The following is a 14,267-nucleotide window of genomic DNA, read 5'->3' on the forward strand; positions in this document are numbered from 1 at the left end:
ACCACTGCCTAGTCTGGGGTTCTCCCTCCTGTCTCCCAATGTCAGTCAGAATATCATTATAAGGCTGTTCTTTGAACGCTTCCACTACTACGTTTTAAAATAAAACTGTTTTGAAAGGCTCACTGGTCAAGGTGAAGGGGTGAGAATTAGTTAATCCTTTTGTTTACAAACATCCATGTTGTTGGACACTCATACAATATGCTGCACAAGACTTCCCGCATCTATAAAAAAAGATAGTTTTATCTTATTAGGTACTGCAGCTGTATTAAATACGGTATCTTTTTATAGTTCCTTCTAAGAATTCTAAACCCTAGAATTATTGTCCAACATAGGGACATCTCTAATATGAAAATGGAATTTCATGGAATTATAAATAGTATATATATATTTTACAAGGCAAGAAACAATTCCCAGTTCAGTAATATATATTTAATGCAGAAAAAGATTGATTTTAAAAGATTGTTTAAAAAGATTAATTACTGGAGAACTGGGATAATAACAGTCCATCACAGCAAAGTTAACATACATTTGGTCCCTGCTTAACCACCCTAATTGGGTTCTTAAGATTGGGATGGCATTTCCATTGCTAAGTAAATGAAACATCATTTGGCAGCTAAGGTTTGCAATGGGAGATAGGCAAGTGGAGTGGGTTGAAGCTCATGCTGTAATCATAAATATGGGTGGGCTGCCTAATGCCCAAATTTTAATCACATGATTATAGGAATGCTGCAACGACCATAACTAGCATTTGTTCAGTGCTGTTGTAACTTTGAATGGTTGCTCAACTAGCAATTGTTAAACAAGGGCTACCTGTAATATCCAAGATTGCCTGTAATATCCTTTCAACAGCTGGATTGAACCGGTGCAGAAACTTTCAGATTAAAGCACAATTTGGAAACCATTCCCAATCTCAATTTATTGCAGAATACAGAAACAGAAAAGCTTAAAGGAAAAGAATGGATTTTATATTAGTGAATTAATAATCAAGGATCATCTTACACCTTATGGTATGGTATATATGATACCCCCTAGTCATTTTGACTTTAAATATATTTAGGTTATGGTAATAAGAAAGAGACACACAAGATGCCAAGACAGTAAAAGCAAGTTATACTAAAATTGATCTTCATTATTTTGTTTCCCTGATGCACTGAGAGCAGCTTTAATTTCTTCAAAAACTGGTACAGGTCCTGCATAGTTGTTAGTCTCTATAGAATTTAATTTCTTTTGATAATCCATTGGCAATTCATTCTGTTTTGCACCCAAACAGATGACCTATAAGAACAAAAATAGAAAGGTTCCATCATTAGATTTCTATTACTTACACAAATAAATAGAAGAAGGATGAAGAAATATATTATAGCTGCTTCAAACAAAACTCACTTGAAGATTAAACAGTGAGCAAGAGACAGCTGGCTGCATTCATTATCTTCATCAAGAAGTCAATCTAAACCATTCTTGGTATTGGTGTAGGTAGGTTGAGTAACAGAGATACAAAAGCACTTGCAATTCATTCCACAGAATCCAATGAATTCCAAATTAAAGAAGTATTATAAAAATAATAAAAATAACTCCAATTTTATGAGATAGCCACATTGGCATCTCGGGATATTCAGGATATCCCATCTCTTTCTATGGGGGGTGAGTTATTACCCCCCGTAGATAGGGCTCGCAACTTGGGAGTCCTCCTAGATTCACAGCTTTCTTTAGAAGACCATATAGTAGCTGTGACTAGGGGGGCCTTCGCCCAGGTTCGCCTGGTGCGCCAGTTGTGGCCCTATTTAGACCGGGATGCCTTACGTACGGTCACTCATGCGCTCGTGACCTCTCGTTTAGACTACTGCAACACTCTCTACATGGGGCTGCCCTTGAAGACCACTCGGAGGCTCCAACTGGTACAGAATGCAGCCGCGAGAGTTGTGCTGGGAGTTTCCCGATACTCCCATGTTACACCTCTGCTCCGTGAGCTGCATTGGCTTCCAGTTGTCTTCCGGGTGAGATTCAAAGTGTTGGTATTGACCTACAAAGCCCTACATGGCATGGGTCCGGAATACCTTGGGGAGCACCTGCGGCCGGCATCAACTTCCCTTCGCCCAGTACGCTCCCACAGAGAGGGCCTCCTCAGGGTGCCACCGGTCAAAGAATGCCGACTGGTGGCCCCCAGGGGGAGGGCGTTCTCTGTGGGCACGCCGGATTTATGGAACCGTCTTCCGGTTGAGCTCCGGATGGCGCCCGACCTGCGCTCCTTCCGGCGCGATCTAAAGACTTATCTCTTTAAACAAGCTGGCCTGGCCTGATGGGATGGGGTTGGGTTTTATTAGTTTTAATGTGTTTTAACCTATTGTAAGAGATGTGGGCATTTTGTTTAATCTCTTTTAATTTTTGTATTTTGTCTTTTAACATGTACTGCCCTGTTCACCACCCTGAGTCCTTCGGGAGAAGGGTGGTATACAAATAACAACAACAACAACAACAACAATAATAATAATAATAATAATTTACTGCCATTACAATCACCTGTTTTCTAAAAGGTTAAGGTAGTGTAAGTGAGGATCACTATTAGCAAGAATCTGATGAGGCAGCACTTTCATCAAATGATGAGTGGCCCATGTGTAAGACAGAGTTTAATGATCGATTCCACAAGGACCATGCCAGGGGACCTCTAGGCAAACCTTGAGTGTGGCATTCATTAACTGCCTTCACACAGATGTTTGGCAACAACACTGTAATATATCTTAGGCCTTTTTTTAAAAAAAGCTTTGTCTGATCTTAAAAGAGGGCAGGGTTTAAGTGGGGAGGGACTTGTGTAAATCAAAATTTAGGTATATACTTTGGAAAAAAATTCAGAAATATCAGCTTGGCAAGGGAACGCTTGCTGACCTTGAGTAACATAAATAATTTCTATTTTATATATTTTACCATTCAGTAGCTGAATGATGGGAAAAAGGACAGAAATTGTAGTTATATACTGGAATGTAAAAGAATGTTTCTGTTGGTCCAATATTATGGGAAGCACATATAATGAAGAGGAATAAACTCGTGCGTGTTTCAGGATAAGAGAACAGCCTGTTAGTATAATGTGAAAAGATTCAAAATGCAAGGATCAGGGCATAACTGTCTTGGCATGAAACTAATCTGTAATTACCATATTGGAGTTTGCAATTAGTTGCCAGCAGGACTATTCCAGACATGCAGTAACATTATTAAATTTCATAGCAGGTTATACAAGTTCAACTGTTTACACTACAACACACACATATAAATATTGGCAGAAACGTTTGGACATAGCCTCTTTGTCAACATTCCTCTGGGTAAAAGAAAACAGGAATAGAGAAAAAAGATAAAAGATTGGTAGATTTTTTTTTCATCTTTTGCTTTGCAGATTAGAATCCAGAAAGACCTACCTTTCCATTCCCCATGGACAAGAGTGTTAAGTGTAGGCTGGAAGGAATTACAGTGTCAGCTTACTTGAAAATATAGAGTTTTCAACCATCCCATTCATTTTCTTACTACCACACATATACAGGTAATCCTCGACTTACGATCACAATCGAGCCTAAAATTTCTGCTAAGCAAAACCTTTGTTTAGTGAATTTTGTCCCGTTTTATGACCTTTCTTGCCACAGTTGTTAAGAGAATCACTGCAGTTGTTAAGGGTTGTTAAGTGAATTTGTCTTCCCCATTGATTCTGCTTGTCAGAAGGTCGCAAAAGGTGATCAATGATCCCAGGACACTGCAACGGTCATAAATATGAGTCAGTTGCCAAGTATCTGAATTTTTTTCACACGACCTTGGGGATGCTGCAATGAAAAATAGTCATGTGACTTTTTTCAGTGCTGTTTTAACTTTGAACAGTCACTAAATGAACTGTTGTAAGTCGAGGACTACCTATATTCAATCTTGCAACCAATTCTACATCAAAATCCTTTACAGTCCAAACATCAGTTATGTGCTGGACAAAAATATGAATATAAAATGGAGATTGCAATCTAAGATGGCTCTGCAATGGATTCAAGTCAATAGGATTATTAAAATCCTGGGGGATCAGTAAAAAGCACAAAGCTTCAGAAAATCCCTCCTTTACAGCCATGGCTACAATAATGGAAAGCAGTTTTTGAAAATCCATTAACCCAACATGATGGAAGATGCATGTTGACTCCATATGTCTGACCAGTTCTTGCCAGTTTTCAGGAACGAAAAATAAGAAGTTTGGCTAGACCACTGTACCAAGCAGTAAAGCCCAGTGTAAAATGCAAACAGAAACACCTTATTTCAATGCAGCAAATCTTTCGTAGATATGTACCAACGAGAGAAAAAGAGAGAAAGACAGGGGATTAAGAGAACCCATGGTAAACATGGAGTAGCCTTTTATAATTTATTCTGAGTAAAAGTCCTATACAAAAGAGAAACTGAGTTATGGTGCCAAAGGAAACTATTGCAAAGCTTTATTGCTTGCAATAAAATTTATTATTAATCAATATGTACATATAATTATTAATCTACCCTTGATAATAATGTCATAAATCAAATATACTCACATATTAGTTAACTGCAACAGTATTCAAATTAGTTTAATCTTTTACATGAAACTAACTACTTTTTTTTTAGGTTCCTTCTATTACATTTATATTATGCACGTTGTTCTAGAATAGATGATGAACTGCTGGAGGAAAATGAGTCCTTAGTCCATAGAATTGCAAAAGGCAATACAGTACCCTCTTATATTGTGGAGAAGGAAGATCGTCGACATAGTCATTCATCTGATAACTACGACATTTAACTATTTTCCCATCCCGAGTCCGAACTGTTACTTCGATTGGAATATAAATGCCATTTTCTACTCCTTCTTGTCTGAAATGGAAAAAGAAATGCCATGCCAAGTAAATAACTAAGAGCAAACATATATCCCCTGGAAACAGCTATTTATTCAGTAAAGTATTACATAACACTTCTTTGTAAGTGACTTAAAAGATTTCTCAATCATTCTTGAAACAATAGGCAAACAATGCCCAATTTTGGATAGTTAAGGCTGCATCCAGAAAATAGCTATATCAAGCTTCTCAATGAAAACTTAGTACTAAAGGTAAAGGTTCCCCCGCACATGCGTGCTAGTCGTTTCCGACTCGACTGGGGCCGGTGCTCATCTCCGTTTCAAAGCCGAAGAGCCAGCGCTTGTCCGAGGACGTCTCCCTGGTCATGTGGCCAGCATGACTAGATGCCAAAGGCGAATGGAACGCTGTTACCTTCCCACCGTAGTGGTCCCTATTTTTCTACTTGCCTTTTTACGTGCTTTCGAACTGCTAGGTTGGCAGAAGCTAGGAGGAGTAACAGGCACTCACTCTGTTACGTGGCACTCAGGATTTGACCCGCCAAACTGCCGACCTTCTGATCGACAAGCTCAGCGTCCTAACCCACTGAGCCACCACGTTCCTTAAACTTAGTACTACATGTACATAAAAGAACAAAAGAAACAAAACATCTTTAATACCATTTTTTTAGAATTGCTCCTTGGAATCCTATGACATAATAGTCCACTAACACTCTAACTTTTGTTCAAATGCAGATGTGATCAGCACTATCTTTGTGTAGTCTATGTGGGTCTAAAACAGAGTTAGACCACTAGATTCTCCACAGACACCTTGTATTACAATTCCCAGGACTTAGAAACCATGGCCAACATCAGAAATTGTGGAAATTATACTCAAAACCAACCTGGCGTTTTCTTCTAGAAGCTTGAAAAGTTTAATATAACCCAATTCCAGTTAAGATGAAAGTTCACATAAGTTAATTTCAATATGTCACAAGGCAGTATGAACAATACCAACTTGAGTAAAGGACAGCAATATTTTCTCCTTTCATTTTCTGTTATTTGTGGTCCAGCCAAGCATACATCTTAGCATGCTTTCAAAATGAATTAAACAGAGTTAGGGCTAGAACTAGAAAGATCTACATGCAGTTCTATCGCTATCCTTACCTCTGCCACAGAAGCTCATCAGATGACAATTTCTCAACTCCACTGACATTACAGTACTAGTTGTGCAGATAAAATTGGGTATCATCTGGAAATCTGGGAGGGATGGTGGGATATAAATAAACCAAGCCCTAGATTTTTTTTCAAAATATGTGGCAAGGACTGGAAGTCCATTTCGAAGTTCAATTATACTGGTCAAATTGTAATAAGCATTTTACTTTGATACCAATATAGGTAGTCCTCAACTTACAACAATTGAGCCCAAAATTTCTGTTAATAAGTGAAACATTTGTTAAAGCAATTTTGTCAAGTGAATCATTGCAGTTTTTAAGTCAGCAACATGGTTGTTACGTGAATTTGGCTTTCCCACTGACTTTGCTTCTCAGAAGGTCACAAAAGGGGATCACATGTCCCTGAGATACCCTGAGTCATAAATATGAGTCAGTTCCCAAGCATCTGAATTTTGATCACATGGCTATGGGGATGCTGCAATGGTCATAAGCCACTTTTTCACTTCTAATGGTCACTACATGAACTGTTGTAAGTTGAGGACTATCTATACTGGGAACCTCTGTAATTAGAGGGTTTTTTTTAGCTTGGACAATTCTTGAGAGGTATAAAACAAACATTCAGAATAAAATCTTAACAATATAAACTGTGCATACGTTGATAGGCAGTGGAAGAACTCTTATGTAACGCACCTATCCAGAGAACATAAGTCACTAGTATTCATTTTCCATATTATCCCCCATACTTCTTCACCAGGGCTATAGACAATAGTAGCTGTACCTCCTTTCCACTGAAGACTTTGTCTCCCTTGATGAGAGCTAAAAGCAAGTTTATAATCCTGTGGATTAAAACAGGAAGGTCACTCATCTCCAGTTTTAAGTTTCTTGTTTTTCTATAATGTAGTGAATGAAACAACATTTAGAAAGACAAAAGAAGCAGACATGAAAAATTGTTTCTTAGACTTAGGACACATACCGAATTAAAATTCCATCTATAGAAAAATTTAATTAGAAATGAGATCATAAAGGGAAAAAAAAGTCACAATGAGCCATATTTCCGTAGTTAGAAATTGATCTGAAATCTATTTGGAATGCTTGCAACAAAAAAACATAATTGGGCAACTAACTGGCTTTCAAACATTAAGGGTAAACATTGTTAAACCTTTTTTCTTCCTGTAAAAATAATCACAGAAACAAACTCAACAGAGGCAGAGGTGAATATTCAAAATACATCCCTTACATTATATAGTTACAACTTTAAATATTAATTTCTTACTGATATTGGTTTCTAGGACAAAAAGGAGTCAAAGACAGTACAAACCAGTAGTTGTGCTATGGTAAGAAAAACCACAGAAGGGTTTCTTAACATTATTCTTTCCCGCAACAAGTTACTACCATAGGCAAAATAGAAGAAATCTTCACTTTCGTAGTTTTGCTGTTCCAAATCCCCACCTGGTCCAGTACAATTGTTAAAGGCTTCCATCTTTTGAAATTGAACCAAAGAAAGCATTAATTAGACATGGAACAGCATGGAATAGCATGGAATATCATAGAATTCTCTTACATTTAAACCTGTAAATAATACATTTATTTTCTCCACCATTCTATAGCTGTTTATAAAGCCTATAATCTCTAGTCTGAGAACTATGAGATAGTGTCAGCCCTCTAAAGTAGAACAAATGTGGAAATCAAAGACATTCAAGCTCATACTAATTTTGTTGTAAGGCTATAATAACATAATCTTGAAAATCTGAAAGCACCTCGCTCCATCCCTTTATCTTAATAAGAACAAAGGAGCATGTCTGACACTCTTTTTCAAAATTACATTTCTGCTCTGACTCGGATTTTTTAATCTGATCAATATCTTGACTATGGCTTTTTATCTTAATCCTCAAGGTTATTTCTTTTGCCCATTGCAAACATAATGGTCCTACACTTATTTAGAGAGACTTCCAGGAACAAGCTTTTATCCCATCTGTAAGCACCACCTCTTTCCATCCCTCCAGAGAAAAAATTATATTTCTTGCTCCTGTATTTTCCCTTTTGGAAAAGTTAACTCAGAGTGGATCTTTGAAAGAACTCCCACTTGTGAGCACAGTTTCCAGATTTATTTATTCCAAGTGTTTCTCCAAAAGAAAAAGCACAGGGAAATCAAGTAATCTTTGGAGCAAGCACATCTAAGTGGCTAGCACAGGGGTGTCAAACTGGTGCCCCACCCCAGGCCAGAAAAGTCACATAACCTATCGAGTTTGACATCTGTGGGCTAGCATATGCAAGCAGTTGTGTCACAGCATGTTTGTGATGCAAAATAATAGTGACACTAGCTCTGATAAATAGTGCTTCAATACACTCTCAGTGGGGAATGTCTTCAACAGCGGCACACAAGGATGCATCACTTCAAGATACTCCAGACACCTGAAGCAATTCCTCCTTAACAGCTATATGACATCTGTGAATGGAAACCAAGGATTTACCCTCACCATGACATCATTCAGGAAAGAGGGAGGAAAACAGCCCTTGATCCAGATATTGCTTTCACTGGAATTGAAATTGTTTACCAGGATGCGTGCATTGGATAGTAATTCATGATTAGCTTGTAAGAAGGAAACATCACCTAGTTTTACACTGTTCAGCCATTATACACATACATCATACACGCTGTTCAGCCATCATTCACCTGTGATTTGCTCAACAATGATTTATTAAAACTAAAGAAACTACATAATGGTTTAGCATATTTTACGAACTTCAGGAAGTTTGTCTCTTCAGAAAAAAGACCTGAATGCTGCAAAATATGACCAATCCCTAAAGAAGATGTAAGCATACAATACCAAACAAATCCGTTTATATCCTGGCAATGAGCTACAGCTCTTTAAAAGTAGCACACATTTTTTACTCCTGAAGTATAACTATATCTCATCCTAGAATATGTGGTCAGTTTATTATCTTGTGATATTCTACTGTCATGTTTCAAAGTGAAATTTAGCCCAACAAAGAATGAATTCTTTTTGGCTATGCATTTCTAAACCCAGTAACCGATTCATATCAAAGTGCTAGTTCAGCTAGCAAAACTGCTAATATGACAAAAGCACATCCAGAAACATTCCTACAGGCTGCACAATAAAACTACAATGCAAACAAGAGTTATCTAAAAGGCAGACAGGAAGGGGAAAGCCATGCTCCTCTGGATGCTTCTAGCTGCAACTTCTAGCCAGCAAGCCTAAAGGTGAGGATGTTTGGAGGCTGTACTTCAGAAGCATCCAGAGGACCATCAGTTACCTTAAAAAGTAGAATTGTATCCGATTTCCTTAGTTGCATTTTGCCATCTTAAGGGAAAGCCAAGTAATTGTGCAGACATGTTCAAACAAGTGCTTCCATGATACTTCTCTCTTAACTAATTTCAGCCCCCTGAATGAGACAGCCTGATTGCCATATATCAAAGCAATATATTCCCCTTATTCTGGCACTGTCCAAGTGCAACGTTGGGCATATAAAATCTGTTAGGACTTATTCTGCATTACCTTGGAGAGAAGCCACTTGACTGCTTTGGCCTGAAAGAGAGGTAATAGAGATAGCGCAAAGGTTAGTAAAAGGGGTAGCCCATTTGCTGCAAGTGTAATGTTCTGTTGAGGGTGAGTGGCTGTAATTTAGAAGTGCAGAAAAGCCATTAATTCATTTAACCATCTTTCCCTATTTTTTGTCAACCTTTCAGATTCAAGAGGATGAGACCAAGTTGCCAAAATAATCCTTCCTTTTTAAAGAAGAAGACCCACACTGGATTAGCCCATTCCTCACAGTGAGAACTGAAATTAAGATATCCCTGTCGTGCTTTATTTCCGGCCCTTGCAGATTTCAATATTAAGCACATACTGGTCACTAATTCGGAGCAGAAGGAATTCAATTCAACCCTACGACCCTCGTCTTCTTGATTCCCGGTTCCTCACTTAACACACGTATTCCCCACCACAGATCACTTGATCCAAGAAACCGCCGGTGGAAAGCCTCCTTCGTTTCACCTGGTTGGGGCTTCCTCTGCGACACAAGCACCACTAACTACCCATCAGGTCCCCAAACAACCCTGAATTCCACCTCTTTCCCGGCTCTAGATTGCTACCGTCCCACTCCGTCCTCACCACTTCCTCATTCAGTTCCGGACTGAAACAAACAATCACGATGACTCTGCCCATTGGCTAAGCACACGACAGTCTCTACCCTCCACCGCCTCTTATTGGTTCCAAAGAGCTGGATCTACCTTTTTATGCTTGTTACGGTGAGAGACAGGCCGTGCTGTGCTTCAAAGCATGTTTTGCTTATCTGTATTTTTAAGATAAAATTAAATAATCTTCTCCTATTCCCCCCCCACCTCATCTAAAACTACTTCGTGTGGTGGAGTGTTTGCTATTTCTAGCGTTCAATTTCCTCCCCCCCTAACGATGACAATAAAATAATAGGCTTTTGGGAGGGATAAATATTTCATATGACATAACATTGAGGCAAACGGTTTTTCTGAAACTGTTTAAGCTTCTATCTGCCATCGTTTCAAAGTACACATGGCTGCCTGTGAATAAGAACTCTGAAATTCTATCAGCCTGATATCTCAATAGAAGACCAGTGGGAACCGTGAAGAGCAACGACGGGGGGGGGGGAATCTATTGTATTGATTTTAACGGCTTGCTGTCAAGAAAGCAATGTATTTTTTTCCAGCATTTTGCTGAAATGCTAGACCTGATCTGAGAGATTTTCCTGATGTAATACCTTACAGTTCAACCGTTAATTTAGGAAGAATCCACCACAACTTTTATTTGAATATCATTTGTTCCTGGAACACACTAAAGGATAGCACTTACGTCTTCCTTGTCCACTTTCATAATGGGTGCAATTAGTATTGGAAATTAAAATGTGGAATGTTTTCAGCCTATATTGTAATTTTCAGCCTGAAATCTTACTTTGAGAACATTGCTTGAATTCCTGTCCATTTTGAACATTTGATTAGTATTACAACTTGAAGGGCAATATTGTGCCTTGAATATATGTACCATGCTTGATACCTTAATAAGCAAAGAAGTTTCTATATTCTACATATGCAAAAGGCTAATTGGTAAATTAAAGGCTTATATCATCTAGCCAATACACCAGCACTGGGCAGTGTGGTTATATAGTATTTGCAAAAAAACCAATAACCACAAACAAGCCACCCATGCTTTTATCTAGCAAGTTGTATGAATGTAATCTGTAATACACTATTGTTAGATCATTGATCTGTTGCGGTTCAAGGATTCAGCTGTGTCTCTAGCCAGACTAAGGCTTGGTGGGCCAATGTGAGACATAGATGCATATCCTAATTTAAAATTGTTCCACCTGTCTGTTTGATGCATTCCTGAAATGTTCTGCAGGGCAAGTAACATGATAAAGATAGACTCCCAATTGAAAAGTAAGATGGGAACATTTTATATAAGATATTAGATTATGTGCAGAATTCCATTGCTGAATGTATACAAGTATTTTAAGACTAATTGTACTAGAGAATTACTCCAATAAGAGAGTGATTGTTAATCTGTATTTAAGTACTTCCCAGTTGACAATGAACTTTGTTACATAAGGCTTGGTTTTAAGAACAATTTATTTCTTCAAGCTGACAGTACTATAGTCACTTAAATAGTTTGAAGTCTCAATCAATTACTAAATATACAGTCTATTATATGACCATGGAGTAGTGCTTTAACTTAACACACGAATAATTAACCCATTATACAGTACTTATTGGTGTATGCTTACTAGAGATACAATAAGCCACTTAGATATGTTAGAAATAACAGAAAAATAAAGAAAATGTTTGTATGAACACTTTGACAAATTGAGAGACTATTTCTGAAGTTGACATCTTAGAATTAGGAATAGTCTTTAGGGATTATTCTGCAGGAATTCTTCAGCATAATCTGAACTTTTAGGAATTTCTGTGGATTAATTTCTTATTAATTAGATTTCAACTACGCCAAGTCTCGAGTCTGCTATGTTCTTTAGATAAGAAACACAAATATTCCCTTTTTCTCAAAGTGTGAAGTTTTGATCATTGTGCTATTTTGACTTTTTTGACACGTGACTATGAATATCCATATCATGAGTGTAGAATTATAACCCTTAAAATAGCACTATTTTTCTTTGAATACAGTATGAGTGATAACTGTCTTGAAGAGATGTATTTATACACCAGAGTAGATCTATATGCAACTGAATGCGCATAGACAGCAAAGTAGGGAATATGATTGTTGAATCGGAACATCAACTTGGTCTTGAGTTTGTGTCCATTCCTATTTCTGCTGTGGGAGAGTGTTTCTATTTTATTTATTTATTTATTAATTTAATTTATATACCGCCCTTCTCCCGGAGGACTCAGGGCGGTGAACAGGGCAATACATAAAAACTAGATACAAAAATTAAAAATTATTAAAACGTGATTAAACAATGCCCATAATTTTGAAATAGTTCATAACCGTAAGATGTTTATGTTTTTTTCTGTCCAGACTACATATGGACCCAGATAGCTCAAAGAAACAGTGGCCAATGGCAGTGTTTCCCAACCTCATATAGCCAATGAGAGCTATAATTTTGACATATCTGAGTAGTTAAACTTGAGAAAGGCTGATTTATGAAGATGTCCAGTAGCAATTTTCAGGAAGAAATATCCAATTTAAATAATGATTAACAAAGTCTAGTAGAAAAGTGATATAACAATATAAACCATCTCCATGGTGGTATACAAGACAGCAAAAGCAAAATCACATTCATTTATATACGAACATTCATTTGTCTCCTTTTTTCCAAGTAACTAATGCAGAGGATATCTTCCTTTCGTTTTTACTATTGTAACAATCATATGAACTAAGCTGGGCTGAGAGATTCTGAATGATTCAAGGTTATTCCCCAGTTGCTAACTCATCTCTTCAGAACAATACCATCAGCAATTTTTATTTAGACAAGAATATTTGGTGTATTGTTTTCAAAAGTAATATTTGAATACATTGTTTGATACAGAAGACTTAGTCCAATCTTGGAACAGTTGCTTTATGCCACATTGGTTTCTCATATTATTATATACATCACTGCTTCTCACTATTGTCCCTGCAAAACTCTATTATATTTTTACCATTACAGATTGAAATAATATTTGTCACTACCAATTCCAAGTATATATTGTCACTGTACTCTTTTATTCTTGTATTCTTTTTATTTTTTATTAAAAACATGTTGGGAGAATGACATTTTTCCTAGTGCAAAATGCATTTGATGGAAGGGGTATTTTTAATTTAAACTCATGCCCAATGGAACATGCCACAAACACCTGTTAATTTTCTAGGCCAATATCAGTGATTATTTTATATAAACTGATATAAACTCTATATAAATTGAATCATATGGTTCAATAAGGCTCAATTCCTTCCATTTTTTTTGTTAAATTTTGCTAGAAGGCTGGTAATTAGTTTTTATAACCATTAGGGGCCAGCCTGACTCTACACAGAACAACAAACTAAAGCTTGCTGTTCCCAATTAAATGTTAGCAAAGACATGTTGATAATGCATCTGAGAATATATTTACTGTTCCTTTAATTTCTGATGGCATTAGTTCAAGATCTTTGAATCCCTGTTGAATAATTTCTCTTCCCTCTCTTTTGCTTCCCTATAATTGCTTTTCCTTCCTGAAGATTAACTGGAATTCAAATGTATTGCTTAAAATATAAATTATTCAGAGATAGTCATGTATTACAAGTGAAGGAAGGAGAGAATAATTTCTTAGATTTTTAGAAACCTCTTCTGGACATGATGGGACAGATAAATATTACCAGGGAGAGGCAATCTCTTAAATAACCTGGTCTCATGCCCTGTAGGGCTTTATGTAATAACCAGGACCTTGAATTGCACCTGTAATTCAACTGAAAATCAGTATAGCTCACTGAGCAGAGTTGTAACATGTACTGATGTAGGTGTTAACAGAGCATATTACAGTACTATACAAGGAGGATGACCAGGACATGAGTGAGAATAGTGTTTCCCAATCTGGGAACAGATGCAACTGTTGTGCAATCTGAAATTATGCCAAGGCACTCCTAGTTGTAACTGTTTATGCTCTTTGAGCAGGTGTTATGAGTCTAAAAGGACTCCAGATTGTGCACAAGGGCTGTTTATGGCATACCAGGGTCAAAAATGGTAAGTTCCAGGACTTTGAACTTACTCTTTCATTACCATATTGTTCTGTTCCAGCCTACGACCGGCCCTGTTTGTGTGTCAGAGAC

General features: G+C 37.3%; 1 protein-coding gene across 7 annotated transcripts; it reads right to left on the reverse strand.

Moving 5' to 3' along the window:
* Window positions 1-440: 440 nt before the first annotated feature.
* Window positions 441-10,123, reverse strand: GGCT (gamma-glutamylcyclotransferase). 7 transcript variants are annotated; one of them, XM_083377954.1, is made up of 6 exons: window positions 10,113-10,123; window positions 9,501-9,530; window positions 7,301-7,462; window positions 6,673-6,818; window positions 4,716-4,851; window positions 441-1,275 (listed from the first exon to the last, which is right to left on the reverse strand). In XM_083377954.1, exons 3-6 carry the CDS (start codon window positions 7,460-7,462, stop codon window positions 1,114-1,116), a joined length of 606 nt encoding a protein of 201 aa, XP_083234080.1. In that variant the 5' UTR covers window positions 9,501-9,530; window positions 10,113-10,123; the 3' UTR covers window positions 441-1,113. The 7 variants fall into 7 exon arrangements, with proteins under 7 accessions (XP_083234080.1, XP_083234076.1, XP_083234078.1 ...); XM_083377950.1 differs by having other exon boundaries at window positions 10,069-10,115; XM_083377952.1 differs by lacking the exon at window positions 10,113-10,123 and adding an exon at window positions 9,996-10,109.
* Between the last annotated feature and the right edge of the window lie 4,144 nt (window positions 10,124-14,267).

The sequence above is a fragment of the Vipera ursinii genome, assembly GCF_947247035.1.
Source record: "Vipera ursinii genome assembly, chromosome: Z".
Classification (NCBI taxonomy): Eukaryota; Metazoa; Chordata; class Lepidosauria; order Squamata; family Viperidae; genus Vipera; species Vipera ursinii.

What these genes read in the sequence shown, in the direction of transcription:
- GGCT (XM_083377949.1), bottom strand. Translation starts at nt 9,297, where the DNA reads ATGCAACTAAGGAAATCGGATACAATTCTACTTTTTAAG. An exon ending in ATACAATTCTACTTTTTAAG is followed by an intron (nt 7,463 to 9,258) that starts GTAACTGATGGT and finishes CAATTTCAAAAG; the next exon opens with ATGGAAGCCTTTAACAATTG. An exon ending in CTTCTCCACAATATAAGAGG is followed by an intron (nt 1,276 to 4,715) that starts GTACTGTATTGC and finishes TTGTTCTTATAG; the next exon opens with GTCATCTGTTTGGGTGCAAA.